The sequence below is a fragment of the Rasamsonia byssochlamydoides genome (assembly GCF_041956645.1).
Source record: "Rasamsonia byssochlamydoides strain NRRL 3658 unplaced genomic scaffold VTN77scaffold_101, whole genome shotgun sequence".
NCBI classification, from domain to species: Eukaryota; Fungi; Ascomycota; class Eurotiomycetes; order Eurotiales; family Trichocomaceae; genus Rasamsonia; species Rasamsonia byssochlamydoides.
This window is the reverse complement of record NW_027192484.1, coordinates 38971-58701: the sequence shown is the minus strand read 5'-3', so window position 1 is coordinate 58701 and position 19731 is coordinate 38971. Positions and strand designations below refer to the sequence as shown.

Below are 19731 nucleotides of genomic sequence, written 5' to 3'. Positions count from 1 at the left end.
TAGATGATTGATTTTCTGTTTGACAGGATTAAGATCAGAGGGCGCAAATACAGAGTAAAGACTGCCTGACAGTTAAGGCATTTCTCAGCACATAGTAGAACTTACACATCTCTAGCTCCTTCTCTCTCTCTCTCTCTCTCTCTCTTTTTAGTAAAACTTTAAAGTCAATTTATTTGAGTGACTGGGTCTAGCAAAAGAGACGTCGCCCCCTTCCCACGCTAGAAAATGTACTGGACCAGGCAGCAGAGTATCATTGTAATGTCAGCATCACATATCCACAATTTGATTTCCTTTTCAACGATGTTGACTCTCCTTCATCACAGTCAACCACAAGAGTGGGGTAAAAAAAATAAATAAATCATGAAAGACAGACGGCTTGATCCAAATGATTTCGATCTCTCTGAGATCACATTTCTGGAGCACGAATCCCTTGAACTGGACAATATTGATCCCTCCGAGATCACATTTTTGGAAGAGCTCGGAGAGAGCGACGAGTCGGATGTTTTCCTTGTCTCCGTCAGGGGCAGGGAGTATGCGATGAAAGTGGTATGCATGTACGTTAAAAAATGAGGCCTTATGCGTTTCAGGCTTTATTCCTACCTCCTCTCTTTCTCCAAAAGAACGAAAAAACAGGTAGAAAACTCTGACTTTCGGAATGAACAGTAGCATATGGATCTTCACGATATTCAAAACAATCTATCCGGATATATCCGAGAGAACACCGCCTATCGAAGACTGCATTCCTACGGCTTCTGCGACAGGGGCTATATCCCGCGGTTCTATGGTTCGATCGAGGACATCGACACGGCCGTCTGTGGACTCTGGCTCCTGAACTTCGCGGCCGCGGAGGTCCGCCCCTGTGCCATCTTTCTCGAATATCTGCCTGCCATGGGGAAGCTGACGCAGACTTTTGAATGGAATTACACCAGAGAAAGGTGGGCGAAAGTCCATGAGATCATCACGCTGATGCATGCAGCTCGTGTCTGTTATGGCAGGACAAAGCCAAAGACAATGCTTGTCCCTGGAGAAGGAGAAGAAGCAGAGAGAATCTTGTGCTATGACCTTGATGTGTCTCTGACTTATCCGAATAACTATCCACTGTCGGACGAGGAGAAACAAACGCGGGATCGGGAATCTTGCTACGTGAATTGGAGAGGATATGCCCTGGTGAGGCATCTATTTCTTGGTTTTTCTTTTCTTTCACCATCAGTCAACTGACTGGGATCAATTCTCCAGGAAGTAGGACATATACACTTATCCATTTTTCATAACTATACGTGGAAAAGTGGCGATTAATTCGACATAGCATCAATTATAAAAAATCGTTACCAACTGTTCAACTGTGGAAAAAGATTTAAATATGATCCAGCTATACTATGAATTGCTTAAGGTTTTTCCAGAGTCGTCATATTACTGGCAAATGTCTGAATACAGTGTTGTAGAATATGAGGCGCCCCTATTGGCGAATAATCTATGTGCCTATAAGATAAGTTACCTGCATCAGAGTCCGGGAGCAATTGTAGGTGATCTCGTTTGAGACGCTGCCGGGATAGCCAGAAACAGATTATCGTGTCTTAATCAGCACCCTTGGTAATACAAGTAATATATGAATGTTCTGGCTGGTGATTTCCGCCTCTGCCCTAATGGGTTTCTGCGATTACCTTAGAGGATTGCCAGCGGCGGACACCCGTATAACCCTACTGCAACTTGACTTATGGTTCTGATTACAACTTGTCAACGCGAACAATAAAGATGACATATTTTGACTAGCATTAGAGCTCCTAGTTGGCAAGCCTTTCGTCGATTAGAGAAGGTCAAATAGATTCTCATGGTCACAAGCCCAAATAATAGGGGGAAGGCTGATCGGAATTCCATCCCATTCTTTGTCTCGGGTAACAGGTTGCTTCACTTCACAGGGGACTCTGACAATGTCTTGGCTCTTTGTAGTAAGGCTGTATTTCTGATTGTAGAAGCCCTAAACAAATAAAAAAAATAAAAAATCTATGAATCTTCTCAATGATTATACCAGACGCGACTGCTAGAACTGCCGGCCAAGCACTTCTCTAGAGGAGATTCCACTGTCTTTGAAAGGAGGTTCGCAGTTGGAAACTCACTACCAGCTGTCATGAGAATTAATCCACGGGAAGAGCTGGATGCCAAACTTTAGAGTCGATGCGTGCTTGGGGAAGAAGGAGGAGGAGGAAAGGGAAGAAAAGGAGCCGTCCTAAGCACATCACAGCATGGACACTAGGGGACTACATAATTTTTGTTTGCATTATTATTATAGTAATATGATCTCACGTCCTTGAAGCCTGTACTGCAGTCCGGTACTAGACGAGAACTCTTGCCAGAAAGAATTTTTAGGTTGATAGAATAAAGAATATTATTGTTATATTGCTGGAAGTTAAAAAATACATGTACAGAACATACATTANNNNTTCTTCTTCTTCTTCTTCTTCTTCTTCTTCTTCTTCTTCTTCTTCTTCTCTCATTCATTTCTCTTTCTTTCCCATAAGACAAGTTTTAATTAACCATATCATGGACCTTGGAAGTTGAAGCTTTTCACTTTTCTTTTTTCTTTGCGGTAAACGGATTATAGTGTTGGGATAATAATGATAATAATTATTCCACTTTATAAGGGGTTTTGCAGTCTAAGAAAGACGACTTATGCACGCTCTCAACTATATTATTAGCATAAATTTCCTACCGTATGTATGCATATACATGCATACATGTAGTGCACAGTAGAAGGAGAGCAAATAGTATCTTCAAAGGGGGCTTTCTTTTTTTTTTAGCATGCCCCACGTACCACCTGGTACTCCTAACAAGGTATTCTATACTCCGTACAGAGTACATTCATACATGCAGACATTCATGGATACCTCAAGAGGACTAACCCCAATGAAAGTTAGGCTAGGTACCGGCCTACCACGGCAGTGGATTTGCTCCGTTCGAGCCCCGTTGAGGCGCGGACAACACACGGATAGACAAACTTTAATGGGACCTCCTTCAGCGTCCAGTCCAAGACTCCAGGGAGTCCACAGGCGGAGATTGAGTCTGGAGAGTGGAGTGGATACTGGATGGAGGCGGAGCACGTCGATCTGCGGCCGTCTTTCCGGGCCTGAACTCCCAGTGTGAATGGGTAAGGCTTACTTGTAAGTAGGAGTATGCGAGAAATAAAATATACTGATGCAGTAATGTGCAGAGTACATGTATGTGTATGATTATTCCATCATTCCTTTACAGTACACTGTCTCGGTATATATTCAATGTTGCAGCCGTAGTGCAGTTCCGAAGGGTAGGTCTGTAGACCCAGGTATATATGTCCACCGAAAAAAAAAAGACATAGAGAGAAGAAATAAACCGACAGCAACGAAAAATAGCCAATGGATATACCATCAAAATCCAAACCAATCCATCACTCCGACCCGGCGCGAAAATAAAACCATTCCAAGACATGTCATCGTAAGCCATCCTACCGCAGACGAATGCGACCAGGGGACTTTTTTTGGTTGGATAAGATGCAACCGTCACGACTGAAGCTCGTGAGAACGTCCGCTATGGTTATCCAACTCCACAGGGACCTGAGGCACCGGCAGCGGCGCTGGCGCTGGTTGGCCGGCGTAGTATCCATACGTCTGGTTGTTAGGGTCCGGGGGCCTGTATGGCTTGTCCTGCTCGACGGCAGCAGCAGCAGCAGCAGCAACAGCAACAGCTGGAGCCTGACTGTCGGGCCCTGGCAGCGACGCTCCTTCTGGCTTGATAGCGCCTTGCTGGCGACGGCGCCGGAAGAAGAAGAGGATGACTGCTCCGAGGATGAGAAGGCCACCGATACTCACGCCGACCCCGATGCCTGCCTTGGCGCCGGTGGAAAGACTGCTGCTGTCGCTGCTACTGCTACCTGAAGGAGTAGACGATGCGGCCGCATTGCCCGCGTTGGAAGGCTCAGGCAGAGGGGTCCAGTGTCCAGCCCAGGTATCCTGCCAGCTGTTCTGGGATCCTACCAGCGACTGGTCGGCCGGCGCGATGTTCGTTAGCGACGGGGTCGCCTGATAATTCGGACCCGGGGCCTGAGCCAGGAACCAATTGCCCGTTCCATCATTGCTCCAGTTGACACCAATAAAGGCGGCCTGGAGAAAGGCGCGTCCCAGCCCGTATGTGCTGTTGCTGGTAAAGCATGGGAAATGCTGCGTGGGCGTGCTGACTAGGGGTGCCTCGAGCGTCAGATTCAGCAGGGCAAATGGAACCTTGACCATGAAGTTGGCCGTATTGAGGGCATTCAGTTGGAATGTGAGGCTCAGATATGTGGGAGCCGTCACGATCTGCTGGTAAAGGGGGCTTGTCGTGTTCCAATAGTACAGACCCATTTCAGGATGGTACTCAACTGGCAACTCGGCTGCAATTGCATCGCAAGTGCTCTTCGGCAGGTAGAGGTATGGATTAGGAGGGGAAACGACCACGGATAATGGCTGGTAACTCGAGGAAGAGGAATCTTCCTGTTGCAGGAGGCCGGTTTTGTTGGTGAAGTTCCACGGAGATCCTCCATTAACGACCCCGATTCCGATATCGAGAAGCTCAATCGTAAATGTCCCTCCCGCCCCCGCAGTGGTATAGGGTTGCGCGGAGACTGGCGCCAGCGCACGCGACTGGTCCTATCCGCCTAGGAAAAGAGAACCGGGAATATTCAAGGCGGCTGATCCAATGTGCATGCCGTACGAATATGACGGGATGGCTTTGCCGCCTCCGTTTGTGTATAGATAACTGTTGATGAATGTCGTGTTCAGCGGCGGGAGACCTCCATTCTCAGAGAATGTTGCGTTGTACCGGGGTGCGCCCAGAGACAGGATTCCCACCTCAACCGGATAACTTTGGCCGCCTGGGTAGGTTTGGTAGATGTCGGTGACCGACATGATGGTGACATCTTGGACGACAAATCCGCCTATATCGATATCATCCCAGGCGTTCTTGGCAAAGCCGTATAGCGGGACGGCATTGATGCCGACGGTAATAGCCCCGCTCGCGGAGAGCGAGATAGACTTGTTGTTGAATGTGGTGGATACATCTGGATCGAACAAGCCTGCCTGCTCCGCATAGCAGGTCGAGGAGAGCGATGTATTGTCACAGACATACGTCGTGAGAATGTAACTGCCCCAGATGCCCCCGGGATAGAGCGCAATGTTCTGCTCGGGGGTGCCAACGCCGACATTCACGGCCTGCCATGGTCCATCAGGTCCATAAGGCCGGTTCGCCCAGGTCATCTCGTAGGGATTTGGTTGCTCATCAGCGATCACGACCGACATCAGGCTTCTCGCAAGGAGCAAGCCTGACCAAAGGTCCCGCATTGCGATTGCAGGCCCAGACTCTGCGGGGGCAGCACGGCAGCAAGCAGCAGATGTAGTCGAACGAGCGAACGAGCCAATTCAGGCAAAGAAAAATAACCAGAATCAGAATAGACGAAATAATCCAAGATGGGTCCTACGGACCATCATAAACGAAGAACCTCTTGCTGGCATCGAAGTCAAGAAACAGAGGATAAAGACGAGGGAAGAGAATCATGTCTGCAGCCTCTGCGAGTACTCTTCAGCTCGCAAATTCAGCTCGGAAAAATCTACCTATGATGCAGCGCGTTGCAGTGTTGGGACTAACAATGGCCTAGTGAGCGTCAGCCGCATCCAAGAAGGCGCATGGGACTAATGCATGAGCGGAGAAGCGACAACAGCCTCAACCAACCACCAGGAACGGCCCCCAAACTTATTCGACACCAACAACGAATGAATAGCTGAATGGGTTCTTCTTGCAAGTGACGCTGGCACGCGGAGAAGCGCCGAAGAGGATCGCGTTCCGGCAGAAGACACGCCCAAGTCAGCAAAATCTTACCAGCCTTCATTTCTTTTGGAGAAAATCGATAGTAATGTGTGGTTGTACATGACAGCATCTAATGAGGAAGAGGAGTATGGAGTAGAGTACCTAAGAGATGAATATGACTGGTCAGAAGGAGAGAGGGGTCTTGAAGTGCAGCCAGGTTCCTGTCACACAAAGAACAAGTAGTAAAAACAAAAGAAAAATAAAAAAAAAATCAAAAAGAATATGTATAAGGAGATGGCACAAGGCCTAGGCAAAGCACTTGAACATGGCGGTATTAACTCCTCACAACTTCATGACCAATAATTGATGGAATCATTAATAGATCAGTGGGATGAAGAAACCACAGCTATGAAGCTCTCTGCAAAAGAGCATTAGGTAGGTCATTGCCACCTGCTGAGGGTTATAATAATTGGCGACTTCGATGCTAGTAATCTGCAGGAAAGGATGGTCAGAAGCAATCATCATCATTAGATGCATGTCCAATTGATGGAGCTGGTGTCAAGTATTTTGGAGGAGTCATTTCAATTCCACTTCATCATGCCATTAATTTATTCACTGTTTATTGTAGAACAATTGACCTGATGAAGGACTTTTCCTATATTCCATTTAGTATGGAGTATAATGAGATAAGTTCTTATAATTATTTTATTTTATTTTATTTTATTTTATTTTACTTTATTTTACTTTACTTTACTTTCAGGTAACCAATGACCAGAAAAAAAAGATGCCCTCTTGTACTAATTTCTACAAATCTTGAAGTCATTTATTTACATATTTTTCTTGAATAAACTACTCGTTGGTTTGGCAGATAGAGTGATGGTTGCAGTTTCAGTAAATCAGGTCTTTTTCTTATTCTCGGTGCAGCCGGCTTCCCGGCCACACGCTTAGTCAGCTCCGTCGGCCCGTGCGCCCCAAACCTCCTCCTACTTCCTTTCTCNTAGAGAGGTTCAATATAGATATCTCAACGGCTTCATTCTTTCCCTTTCTAGTAATTCCCTCACTGAGCCTTGCCGGACGCGGCAAGACTTCTTATATTTTGGCACAGTACCAGCCTTTATTTTCTCTCCTTCATTGACGTTGAGAGATCCACTTCTTTTTTTTCCCCATAGGAACAGATTAAATGTGAGCCTTTCTTTCCACAATAAAAACTGCTCTCAAAAAAATCATTTTATATGTGTACTTCATACTTGCAATTAATCATTAAGATAGAACAAATCACCAATGACAGGCACCAATTTCAGAGCAAGGATCACGTTGCTCTTATCGATCACCTCGGCGCTCGTTCCTCCTGACTAGGCAAGTTTTGGGTTAGTCGCGGGAGGAAAAGGCTTCCCCACGCGCGCTAACCCGCAGAATCCTCCTAGAACAATCCAATCTCAACGACCGGAGTGCCTGACTCGACTGTACAGAGTGCGGAGGACTCCGTATATAAGCCTGAATCTGATGATATTATTAATTGGAGATGATATCAAGGCCTCTTGATGAGATGTCTTTTCTTTTCTATGAGAGATATCTCTCAGAATAAAGGGCTTTGAGACGAAGACGCTAATCCGCACCGAGATGGATCTGTTATCTTGGCGTGACAGGGATTACAATCCTTCCCATCTAATCCATGCATGAATCCTGAACTATTCCTCTTGGCAGGTGATTCAACTGGCAAGGGTTTGAAGTAGGTTAGAGGCGGATTAGGCGGGAAATACGAGCGGTGGAAGGCGGCTGAGGTCAGTATCTAACTAATCGAATGCTAATGCTAATACCCCTGCTTTCTTCAGGAAACCATACTCCGTACGGACAGGCGCCACAAACAAAGACCGGGAAAAGAACAGGGGAGGAAAAAGCCGCTTGCTGTCTGTCGAAAGTGGGTAATTATTGAAGAATTCAAAATCAAAGCTCACCGTTTATATTGACTTTGCAGGTCCCAACGGAGCGGTAGAAGTCAGTCATCTGGCAGATGATGTTGTTACCTCGTGGACCTCGAACGAACAAACAAAGCTTTGTTCACGACTCACGACTCCCAACAGCATTCTTCTTGGCTGGTTGAAGCTTAAAATGAAAGTCTTCAGGACGAAGGATTTAAAATTAAGCTTCGTCAGAGGGACGCATGTTGCAGACTAGCCAAGGAGCAACGTGCAAGTGTCACGGCACTTCTTCTTGGCCGTGCACCAAGGTTCCATGTGTTCAACTTTGCGAGTTGACTGTCTTGCAGATCCGCACCAATTCTGAGGTCGGGGAGGAATTAGCCATTCCACTCGTTGTTATAACTTGCTGCGCCGCAGAAGACTAGGCAGCTGTCACCGGCATTGGGTTGGCAGATCTTCCGGCATGTCTGCCAGGGTTTGATTATGGTAAAGCAAGCAAGACAGTGTACGGAGTATTCCGTACAGAGTACTGCGTACGGAGTAGCAGATCATACAGTCCTGTGCACAGCGGTCCGCAACACTAATCGAATGCAGAGACTTCTGCATCTCCTCTCATAACCGCGTCTCAGATAGCAGGAAGCAGGATCTTGAGACTCTCTCTCGTCGAGGCTGTGCCGCTCGGATCTTCGACTCTTCGAGTCTTCAACCGTGCCGCATGTCGAGGCGAGATCGACTACTCCGTATACTCTGTACGGAAGGACCCCTGTATAGAGTTGGTGGTGACAGCTTATAGACCAGAGTCGGAATGCTCACTAAAGAGTTGACTCTGCCGCTCAGCCAGTCACGTATAATTTTTGCAACTAGTTTCCAGACAAGCACTGTGGGGATTCCACGCACATCAGGCTCCTGGCGAGTCTGCAGTCGTGCTAGACTCCTAATCTCATACTAGCACGATGGACACAACACGAAGTACGGAGTACTCCGTACATATTCCGTATATATACGCAGGGAGAGCATCCATGGCTGTATAGACCAGTCCTTCGCTTCTCACTCCTGGCTGCCTATTCCAACTGAACTGATCTGTCTGCACCATGATCGGTTCTCTGTCGCTCTTTACGGCTCTCGCCACTCTATCATTCTCTCTACCAGCCCAATCGGCCCCTTACCGACGACTACTGGGCACTCTGGGCCCCGATATCCCCGATGGCTTGATTCAAGGCACCCTGGGCGCTCTCGCGGGCGAGATCGGTGTCAACCAGACATATGACTATGTGGTTGTCGGCGGAGGAACCGGCGGCAGCGCAATCGCCACCCGCCTTGCGCAAGCCGGACATCGCGTTGCCATCATCGAAGCGGGCGAGTTCTACGAGCTGGGGGATCCGGTCCTTGCGTCGACTCCCGGCGGTGATTTCGCCTTTGTCGGGGCCGACCAAACTGATGCGGATCCTCTCGTCGACTGGGTGTTTATGACGGAGAAGCAGCTGGGTGCGAATGGACGGTCGGTCCATTACGCGCGCGGCAAATGTCTCGGTGGAAGGTAAGCGGCCCTGCGATCATGAGTGGGAGATGTTGCTGACAATGTAGTTCGGCTCTGAACTTTATGATATACCAGAGGTATGGGAAGGCTTCAAGCTACCGCGAATGATGCCACTAACAGATGTGTCGTGTAGAGGAACTGAAGGATCCTTCCAGCAATGGGCCGACCTCGTCGACGATCAAAGCTACACCTTTGACAATTTGCTGCCGTACTTCAAGAAGAGTGTGCAGTTTACGCCTCCCAACACGGCCATCCGGGCGTCGAACGCCTCCGCCCAGTACAACGAGGACGCCTTCTCGTCGACCGGCGGACCGTTGCACGTTTCCTACCCCAACTACGCCGCGCCTTTCTCGAGCTGGGTCGAACAGGGCCTGCGGGCGATCGGCCTCCCCGAAATCCAAGATTTCAACAGTGGCAAGCTGATCGGATCGCAGTATGCCGCGTTGACGCTCAGACCGTCCGACCAGACGCGAAGCAGCTCCGAGGCGTCTTTCATCCAGAGCGCCATGAACGACAGCAGCTTGAACCTGAAGATCTACACGGGCACAATGGCGCAAAGGGTGCTCTTCGACAGCAGCAAGACGGCGACGGGGGTTGAGGTGGTGTCCAACGGCCTGGTCTATCAGATCAACGCCGCGAAAGAGGTCATCGTGTCGGCTGGCGCGTTCCAGTCGCCGCAAGTGCTCATGCTCTCGGGAATCGGACCTGCATCGACGCTGGAGCAGTTCGGCATCCCCGTGGTCGTCGACCTGCCCGGCGTGGGACAGAATATGTGGGACCATGTCTTGTTCGGTCCCTCGTACCGCGTCAAGGTCGACACCTTCACCAAAGTCGTCCGTGACGTGGTGTATCTGGCCGAGCAGCTGCTGAACTATGTCCTCAACCGGAATGGGCCGCTGACCAGCAATTCTGCAGATTACCTTGGATGGGAGAAGGTGCCTGAGTCATATCTCAACAACTTCACCGCGCAAGCCCAGCAGGATCTGGCTGCGTTTCCGGATGACTGGCCGAATATTGAGGTAAGTAGACACCTTTGCACTGCAACACCCGTAGATGACTCTTCAACTGACTTGACTAGTACATTTCCGGACCAGGCTACGTAGGAGACTTCTCCAACCTGCTCCTGAACCAGCCCTTCGACGGCTACTCCTACGGGACGATCCTGGGCGCGCTCGTCTCGCCGCTGTCCCGGGGCAACGTAACGATCCAGTCCGCCTCGATCATGGACCCCCCGATCATCAACCCGAACTGGCTGGTCAGCGACACGGACGCGCAGGTGGCCGTGGCAGCGTTCAAGCGCGCGCGCGAGGCCTTCGCCAGCGCCGCCATGAGCCCCGTCGTCATCGGCGAGGAGTACTGGCCCGGCCCGCAGGTGTCGACGGACGAGGAGATCCTCGAGGTGATCCGGAACAGCCTGCAGACGGTGTGGCATGCGGCATGCACATGCAAGATGGGGAGGAGCGACGATCCCACTGCGGTGGTGGATTCGCAGGCTCGGGTGTACGGCGTCAAGAATCTGCGTGTTGTTGACGCCAGTGCGTTCCCGATCTTGCCGCCGGGACATCCCCAGAGCGCAGTCTGTAAGTCTTTCCACTCATTATCCTAGGGTTGAGCTCAGCTAATCGTCTTGTCAGACATGCTCGCAGAGAAGATCGCGGACTTGATTATTAACAACGGCACTGCGTCTGTTTAGTCTAAAACTCTAGGGCTAAACGATGGTCGAACTTTTAGCCTATTGAAGAAATATCTTCGCAGACAGGTCATCCTATCGTAATCTAATTCTTCCCTTCCCCACCTGCTTACCTAACAACTCTTCTCACTGTCATTAATGTTGTTGTTGATTGATTTCTTCTTTTCATTCCCTCCTCCCATTTATTTCTTTTATTTCTATCTACCACGATCGTAAATACAAAACTTTGTCTTCTCTCTCGCTCTCTCTCTCTATGTTTTTTTTTTTAAATCCCCTATTGCTGCTGTATGTATCTATGTGATATATGTATGTATGTAGGTAGGCATCCTGTAGACTGTAATATATTATATTGTATCAGAATCGTTTGTCTGCTTGTATCTATCTAGAGAAGAAAGCAGCGCATTGGTGATTTTTTTTTGAAAAAAAAAATCTTTTCCATCTTAGAATAAACTTGACTAAAGGCTAACAGTATTTGTTACTAATGTCGTCGATTTAGTTATTTACTTCCTTCCCTCGGGAAGGGAGAAAGGAATAACTCCAGGAGTACATACCTATCGGCTGAAAAAAAAAAGGAGGTAAGTAAGTAGAAGTCGTTGTGATTAGTCTCCTCAGACTTTCGAAGCAATATATATATGCGTATATACAGGCCGAGAGAAGGCAGAGTTTCTCCGGATGCGTTTTCTCTCTCCCTATTTTTTTTTTGATCTGGTATGTATGTACAGTACATACATACAGTACAACATCAATAATGATCACCCTTGAGCTGAGCTGAGCTGACCTGACCTGACCTAAACTGAGCTGAGCTGAGTTGAGTTGAGTTGACTGGGCTCAATCAAAGCTAACAGAGAAGTAAGTCTCCCAGATCTCAAAGAAGGTCCTGTTCTTCTTCCCAGCCCATACTCATTTTTTTTATTTAATTCAAGACGACGACGCCGATTGTCTGTCACTAACAGACCCCGTCACAGGATTATTCCCCGGCAACGCCGGAATCGGCACCGTCAAGCCCAGATTCTCCACCGGCGCAGGTATCTCAAGCTGCTGCGTCCACGCGCCCTGAATATGGCCATTGGTGATAGAGCAGTTCGCAGCATTCTCCCCCTCGGGGCCCGTGCAGGTCGCAAACGCATCCTGCAGCGCGTTCAGGTCCGTCCAGCCATTGATGAAGTCCGCGTGGAGGCCGTAGCCCGTCGGGTCCCCCATCGCGTACACCCAGTTCTGCCAGTCGGTGTAGTTGGACACGTCGTAGAAGAACTCCAGGAAGATGGAGAAGATGGCCACGGGGTGGGATTCGGGACAGACGCCGGTGTTGTAGTCGCCGATCGCGGGGTAGGACATCTAAGTCGTCAATCAATCAGGTTGCTGTGAGGCAAAGGGGGAGAAGGGGGATGGTACTGACATGACTGGTATGGTCCGGACTGTCCAGATTCACGCCATCCCAGCACGAGGGGAAGAAGGTCTGCGCGCGCAGTCGCAGACACGGTTGCGTGGGAAGCGAGTTGGTGTAGATGCTGTCTGTTTCTGTCAGGCACATGTGGGACATGGCCCGTTGGGCGTAGTTGGAGTTGTTGTAGGTGCTAGATGACAGTTAGTCGGATTTCTCACCACCATAAGGGTATGTAAGATTAATTCGAAGACTACATACCGCAGCATTGGATCGCCAGCCAACATCCGCAACCCCGCCGGAGGAACCAGCGGATACTGGCTCGCATCGCACGAAGTAGCACCAGCAGTGTAGTTGCACGCCCGGTTGAGGTAGTAGACTGCCTATGTTGAATCAGTAGATAAACAACGATACTGGACGAGGAGGACCTCACATTCCCTTGGAAAGGAATAGCCTCAAACTGCCCATCCGACGTAATATGATACAGCAGCGGCTGCCAATAGTTACTCCGATCGATATTCACGCTGCAAGTGGTATTCGTCGCGTTCGGGGCCGTGTCGGCACCCATCGTGCGCGAAAACGCCGTGCCGCCGACGACGACATGAGTGTGCGCGGAGGGCTCGCCGGGCGAGACGATGGGGTCGGAGCGCTGGTATGTCAGTGGGAGACAGCTGAGGGTGAATTCGCCTCCCTGGCTGTAGGCCTGGTGAGGGAAGAAAAGAAGCAGGGCAGCAACTGAGGTTAGCTGAAGGAACCGCATGATGAGTCGATCTTACGATTGAAGGGTTCCAGCTCAGGTCGATATTTTGTCTGGTCGAAACTGGTACATACGCCAGTTTAAATAATGTCTCCAGAATAAGAGTAGCGGAGTTCATGAAAACAACACTGCGAAACAAGACTATGTACGTGCTTATTTTGGCCGTAAACCGGGGTTACATCAGACTCGGTGATCTGCGTGCTATTAATCCATTTTAGCTCCTGCCAGACGTCAGCAATCAGGAATAGTCATGCATCTACAGAGTACTTGGGCCGGTGAGATATGCATATCTTCCCTGTCTCCCCCACGGATGCGAGGCATTCTATCATGATAGCTTTGGCGGGCTTGGATATCCGATTATTTTCCGACGAATGTAACGAGCACGATCCTCTGACCTAAGATCTATCTTATAGAGGATTACAATTCAATGTATGTTACATCTGGAATGCAGTCACCCGACAGCGTGCCGCTTGTAAAGTCAGCTGGCGAAGTGGATGGTCAAAAATAGAATCTAATCGATTTGACAGAAGCCCTCGAGTGCGTTTATTAAATGAAACGAGATCGCCGATTTTAATTAAGGACATTATCCAAACTGTTGCAGATGGAGACTAATCCGGGGTATGACTAATATAAAAGGGGCATAACTTTTGTGGCAGATGATAGGCAATTTTTTATTTTGGAACATGCGTCACTATTCCTTTTTTTTTAGAGTCTATCCTGTCCAATTTCTAACCAGCGTTATTACCTATTATACGGAGTACTGAATAGACTATCTCCATAGTAGGCGAAGTCATCAGCGACTCTATTGTAACGCTATACTGCATATGATTAATCCGGGGCCGGCAGCAGATCCTGAAGATGGCCCGTTGCTACTCCATACGTAGGGTCAACATTTGAACAATCTTGATTCGGTGATCTGCAGGGGAGGACAGGGGGGAAATGCTGACAGTTGCTGACACCAAAGCTGACATCATCAAGATAAGCTTGTTTCAACTGTTCCCGTCTGCAACGGAAGAATGTTACCCTACCTACGTGTACTGTACTGTTTGTTATTCATGGCTAATTCATTTGTAACCTGATTATCTGTATAGGTCCCGGGATTAGATTGTGATTTTCAAGTGACATATTTAAAGTTTTAAACAACTCCCCGCAACTAATTATGGAGACGCATTTGTGTTACAAAGGGTCAAGATTGATTGTTTCAGATAAAGTGGCGGGCTCGGCCATTTCCAAATTAGGTTATTGGTCTTGCTGAAAAACTGTACAGACTAATAACAATGTTACATTGTTCGAACTAGTTCCCGAGCACCCTCCGAGAGACAGACCAAGGGAATACCAGCAGAGTAGTGTCTTGTCATATAGAAACAGTACACAAGGCTGTACGTACATTAGTTTTGGCCTGTGACCACCGCGTTTACTACCGACACCGGTTTGGAAAGGGGGAAAAAGGGCTCTTGACTGGTCTGTTTGTGTTGGTTCGATCAGTCTTCATGTTCATTGCGCTGTGCGGCACGCAAAATGAAGAGGTAGGAGAAACGGCATCTGCTCACAGCGAGACGCTTCTGAAAACCGATACATTTCAAATGTTAAGAAATAAATAAGTTTGCCTCCGACTCATGACTGGATGCCAAAGAATGGTACTGCAGCTGTGAGAATATCCGGGGTGACAGACCCCCCTGTCAGATTGCGGTGTACGGATTAGTCATCCTACAACCTCCTTCTATAGTTATACGGAGTAGTTCCAAAAACATCGAGATATGACCTCGAAGACTCAAGGAAATTGGAGAAAAATGCTGTCCATTTATGATTTCTAGGGTCTTCGAACGGACCGCACGAATAATTACTAGTAAAAAGAAAAAAATTCTTCTTTGCCTCCCCCGCCAAACCATCATATTTTATATGCGATGGAGTAGAAGTACAGAGAGATAGAACTTATAGATTGATAAGCCAAGGGCCAAAATTGCACCCTCTCGGATGCATGCATCCCCATCCAGTTGAAAGCGACTATTTCCTATCTAGGTAATACCTTATTTTAGCATTCCTTATCGGGTAAGTACCGTACTTACCTAATCACCCAGCGTCCTCCAAGACGCAGGTCTCCCAGCAGCCGTCGATCTTTGTTAATAGGTCTATTTCGTTCCTCGATATTATATTGAAGGGAACTTATAAAGGGAAATTAAAATAATAAATAAAAATAACTCGCATGGCATAAACTAAATGAGGGCTCTAGGCCAGAGCGTTCTTTTAGGTCGTTTGAATATGCATGCTTAGGTCCCGATTAGGTAACACGTATATTGCGGGGTTATTCCCGCATATCAGGGTAAATTGTCCTTTAGTTCCTGGATAGTCATTAAGGTAGAATTAAAAATAACTTCCGCCGCAGGGGAATTCCGCTCGTGCAGCAGCCTAATGCAATGCCCGAGTGCGTGGTGCCAACCGCCAGCTGTCATTGACGATACTGGGCAACATGGTAAGCACTTGTTACATCCTAATTTCTAGCGTTGTGACCGTCGATGTTGGGCTGCCAGGCAGTTGTGGATGTCTGTTTGAGGCTAAATACCTACGTATTATTATTGACACTTCCAGAGCCTCACATGGGGCTCCTTCCCGGCTCTTCTTCACTCGACACTGTTTTCAGTTCGATGTTCTGCATCGTTCGCAAAAATGACCGCCTCTCTGGACATTCTCTGGACAGCCCCGGCGCAGATGCTGTCAGCCTTGGTGTTGGGAGCCGCCTTCGCTCTGGGCCATCACTTCTTCTACCACAGCTTGGACGGCCAGCCCACGCCCAACACCAGTTATGACATTGATGGAGTCAGCCTCTCCAGACAGCAAATCAACGTCGCAGCCGGAACGGTGTTTGCCTTTCTGGTGAAGGCTCTCCTCGGCGTTGCGGTGTCGACAGCCTGCGATCAATCCATGTGGAAAGCGATCAAAGCGCGCACGACCAAGATCGGTGTCATCGACAATCTCTTCGCTGTGTTGAGCGGTTTCACCGTCCTAAACCTGCAGCTATGGCGGCGATATCCACTGACGATGCTGCTGGCCTCGATCTTCTGGTGAGTGGTCCCATCTGCAAGGAAGAATGACCGCTGAGGGCTCCTTCAGGGTCCTCCCCGTGGCATCGTTCTTCACACCAGCCACCCTGACCGTCCATCTGGTCGAGACATCCAACTCCACCTCGATGCGCATTCCGCAAGTAGACTTTACCAGCCTGAACTTTGCCAATATGGCCCCGAAGCGCGGGCAATCGCCGTACTTTATCTACAATGGCCCTCAATATGCGGTCCAAAGAGTAGTCGTCTCCACAGCAGCGGAAGGTCAGATCCTCCCGATTTCTGCTCCAGCGGCGAATTCCTCGTGGCTGCTCAACTTTGCTGGACCCGCTCTGAGCTGTAATACTCTCGACGGATCTCTTTACAATGCCATTATCGAGAATGTTTTGGCGGCAACAGAAACGGACGGGTGCCAGATCTCCTACGGATATATTTCGTGGACTCCCGGTTCTGGCTAGAATGGCTCACTGCCCTTCGCCAACAGCGGAAATGGCACGTATACGCTCCGCTCTGGCACCCTTGGTCCAGTCACGGACTATAGTGCAGATAATGGCGCCCCTATCCCCGCCGATCCTGCCATACCACACCTCAATCAATCAAGTCAAGTAGATATGGCTCCCCCGGTCGACCGCAATAGCAATTCCGAAGCCCAGGACAACAGCAGCCTCCAGCAGAAGCTCCTATCCGTCATGAATATTATTATCGATGACCTGGCTCAGCTCTCCCGAGAAGTGTACGACGTGGCGCGAGAGATCTGCCATCCAGCATTGGTCGACCAAACTCAGTTGGTGGATCGCGAAGAAAGATATCGACATTGGAAGAGCAGCGACATATCCGACGTCCTTGTTATTGATGTCGACTTTCCATGGAGTAGCTCGAGCGAGTACTCGCCGTTCAGCCGCGTGTGTTGGCATCTGGTTGCCAATAATGCAGGTGACTATAAAATCCTCTACTTCTTCTGCAGCAAGCACAAAGACCCAGGCAGCCGAATGGCCGGACCGATGGGCATGTTGAAAGCCATCATCGCCCAGCTCCTGTCGACTGAGGGGATATCTTTTGACGAGCTTGCTACCTTTGCTGAAAAGGAATTGCGCGAGAACAATGAGTTCGAAGCTCTCTGCAGCGTACTCGAAGAGCTAATGATGCAATATCGCGGTCCTCCCGTGATCATGGCGATCGATGGAACGGACCACTTTGAAAGGGCTGGACAGAACTGGACCAAGCAGGTAGACGCCGTTATGCGATTATTGCTCTGGACGCTGCTCAGTGACGAGTCCGCCGCACGGAGCGTCTTCAGGCTTCTTATCACAAGCGGGTCGGGGTTTAAGGGTGTCTTCGAGGATGTCTTTCCACCGGAGGTCTTTCCACACAAATATTTCATGGATTATGTGCTCCCGATCAAGCAGGGTCGGAATCAAACCATAGCTACTCAGTATCTACGTTGAGTACTAGATGGGTTGACATGTTTGTGAGAGTACAGAGTGTTCGAGTAGATCGATAGTCATGTAGAGTACAGCAGATGATGAAAGTATCTTGTATCTGAATTATAATTAAACGAATTCTATCTATACAAGATGCCCCTTCCCCAAGTCCTGGAAACATAACTCACAAAAAACGGATTAAATTGAGAGAAGACACGCTTTGAAATTTTTATCCATTAGAACAGAGGTCAGAATCAAATAGATCAAAAAGAATTTTTTTTTAAAAAAAATAAGCGACACAAGCTTTTTGTGCAATGTCAGCATAGTCGTTTTATCGACGTTCCGCTGGTGCTGGGTCAACTGTTATAATAATTACATAATGAAGAATCCCACTATCCTGCTCACCCACTAAATCACTCCCTCGTTTGTACAGCAAAGACATACTTTCCTGCAGTTATTTTGGTCTTGCAAGTATGAGGTTAGAAATCAGGATCATTCCTTCATGCTTGATATGGAGGCTGTGGATCACATTATCAATAGTGCAGTGGAGTTGATGTTGAATTACGCTGATTTCGTCAGGAGAAATAAGTCATATGAACATCTCCCTTGTGGCTCGATCCTCCTTAGTATCGGTATCGAGTCGAATAGTCCTTTGGACTAACTACCAAACCCTTGCCCTTCTTTGCACCTCGGTAGATTGTTTCAATGATATCAATCAGCTCTTGCTTATCGTCCCTGATTTATGGCAGTTAGCTATTAAATACCCTAGATTGATTGTATAGAGAACCAGTAAAAACTTACAGTACCCAGTTTAGCTTATTATTATTACCAGTTCCGAAATCACCTGGAAAAGTAGTTAGATTCCAGCCCAAAGTGGCAAACAACATAGACTTACACATCATATGCTTGTTCCTAAAGAAGAACTAGAGACAAGTTAGCTTATATCAGCAATTAGAGAACGGGGTATATACCATTATTGTCATTGGATCATAGAGCTCATACATCTCATTGAACTGTGGAACCTCTTGAATATCACACAGATAGATCACAGCATAGTTCTTCACACGATCCGCGATCCTTGCGAGGACATCATCCTGTCTGAGACAATCGGGATCACCATCTCTGCCGAAGCGGATAACTACCAGGCGTTCGTCCTCACTCAGAATAGCTTGATCAACATGCCAGGCAGTGTGGAGATGGGGAAGAACAATCGAACCCATCGTGAGTCCAGACTGAGATGGTATCCAGGACAGAAGGTGATGATGTATGTGGTGATGCGAACCACCCAGAGTGGCGATGAGGAACGGCTGCTGATTAAGCGCTTAGTCAGCACCAACTACCCGGCGGCTTACTTGAGTGGTGTAAAATTGGTTACCGCCTTTATATATTGCCGACAATACTGAAGGCGGTGTGAAAGAGCCTAGATAAGCCAAAGCTTCCAAAATTAGTGCCAAGTCCCTGTTAGGCTCACAACGTGAAATTTCGTCAATTTATTTTCATTTTCCAGAAAGAGAACTGAGGTTTCAGGTCTGATAATCAGCGATAGTTACTCATTTTTTTCTTTGTTTTCCTTATTATTGTTAGGATGTCAATGGATGGTAGTTTGTGTTGATGTACTAAACTATTTTAAGACTGCCTACCGAGCAAAAATCTACGAGCACCCTGTCGACTACCCTTCTCGTTTCAGTAGGTGAGCATCGCCGCCCTGAGCTCACCCGATGGCGGGTGAGGGGCGGTTGAGTGGGGTGATCACTGTGCGACGGTCGCTCGACTAGGGTAATTAGTGCAGGGCCGGTTCAACTTTGGACTACGAAGTAGTCTCAGATTCTCCACACCAGTTTCCCATTGGTGGAGTTTTCTGCACCTCAAATATGACAGTTCTGTGTCTCTCATTGGTTTAGGGACATTTGCACAGCCTCTTCTTGACGCTCGGTCGAGGGCTGACTGTAAATCCAGCAAACCGATGGCGTACCTGAGCCGCCGACGCATTTCCAGCTCAAACGGCCGGGTCGGAACGGGAGGAGGATCGAGATGGAGAGAGCGCCTGCGCCACCCGAAGCGCCAGACTGATCATGGTCCACACTCGTCGACTCCGATCATGAGAACGGGTGGAAACCTGGATATTCCGATGAGTATATCCAGAACTCTTCCCCAGGGAACGTTTC

The 19731-nt window shown here is 48.4% G+C and overlaps 7 protein-coding genes across 7 annotated transcripts; 3 read left to right on the top strand and 4 right to left on the bottom strand.

Moving 5' to 3' along the window:
* Nucleotides 1-360: 360 nt before the first annotated feature.
* VTN77DRAFT_550 (uncharacterized protein) lies at nucleotides 361-3125 on the top strand (the record flags this gene model as incomplete). Its single annotated transcript, XM_069421676.1, has 3 exons — nucleotides 361-546; nucleotides 667-1167; nucleotides 2988-3125. 3 exons carry the CDS (start codon nucleotides 361-363, stop codon nucleotides 3123-3125), a joined length of 825 nt encoding a protein of 274 aa, XP_069273462.1.
* A 405-nt stretch (nucleotides 3126-3530) lies between these two features.
* On the bottom strand, nucleotides 3531-4367 carry VTN77DRAFT_549 (uncharacterized protein; the record flags this gene model as incomplete). Its single annotated transcript, XM_069421664.1, has 1 exon — nucleotides 3531-4367. The coding sequence occupies one exon, from the start codon at nucleotides 4365-4367 to the stop codon at nucleotides 3531-3533; it is 837 nt and encodes a 278-aa protein (XP_069273461.1).
* Nucleotides 4368-4652: 285 nt separating this feature from the next.
* VTN77DRAFT_548 (uncharacterized protein) lies at nucleotides 4653-5342 on the bottom strand (the record flags this gene model as incomplete). The annotated part of the gene is made up of 1 exon (XM_069421653.1): nucleotides 4653-5342. The coding sequence occupies one exon, from the start codon at nucleotides 5340-5342 to the stop codon at nucleotides 4653-4655; it is 690 nt and encodes a 229-aa protein (XP_069273460.1).
* Nucleotides 5343-8815: 3473 nt separating this feature from the next.
* VTN77DRAFT_547 (uncharacterized protein) lies at nucleotides 8816-10954 on the top strand (the record flags this gene model as incomplete). Its single annotated transcript, XM_069421642.1, has 5 exons — nucleotides 8816-9261; nucleotides 9309-9338; nucleotides 9395-10280; nucleotides 10340-10841; nucleotides 10896-10954. 5 exons carry the CDS (start codon nucleotides 8816-8818, stop codon nucleotides 10952-10954), a joined length of 1923 nt encoding a protein of 640 aa, XP_069273459.1.
* Nucleotides 10955-11869: 915 nt separating this feature from the next.
* Nucleotides 11870-13092, bottom strand: VTN77DRAFT_546 (uncharacterized protein; the record flags this gene model as incomplete). Its single annotated transcript, XM_069421631.1, has 4 exons — nucleotides 11870-12286; nucleotides 12348-12525; nucleotides 12594-12715; nucleotides 12766-13092. The coding sequence occupies 4 exons, from the start codon at nucleotides 13090-13092 to the stop codon at nucleotides 11870-11872; spliced, it is 1044 nt and encodes a 347-aa protein (XP_069273458.1).
* Nucleotides 13093-15753: 2661 nt separating this feature from the next.
* On the top strand, nucleotides 15754-17590 carry VTN77DRAFT_545 (uncharacterized protein; the record flags this gene model as incomplete). The annotated part of the gene is made up of 3 exons (XM_069421620.1): nucleotides 15754-16148; nucleotides 16198-16554; nucleotides 16630-17590. The coding sequence occupies 3 exons, from the start codon at nucleotides 15754-15756 to the stop codon at nucleotides 17588-17590; spliced, it is 1713 nt and encodes a 570-aa protein (XP_069273457.1).
* A 599-nt stretch (nucleotides 17591-18189) lies between these two features.
* VTN77DRAFT_544 (uncharacterized protein) lies at nucleotides 18190-18786 on the bottom strand (the record flags this gene model as incomplete). Its single annotated transcript, XM_069421609.1, has 4 exons — nucleotides 18190-18301; nucleotides 18368-18410; nucleotides 18462-18489; nucleotides 18538-18786. The coding sequence occupies 4 exons, from the start codon at nucleotides 18784-18786 to the stop codon at nucleotides 18190-18192; spliced, it is 432 nt and encodes a 143-aa protein (XP_069273456.1).
* Between the last annotated feature and the right edge of the window lie 945 nt (nucleotides 18787-19731).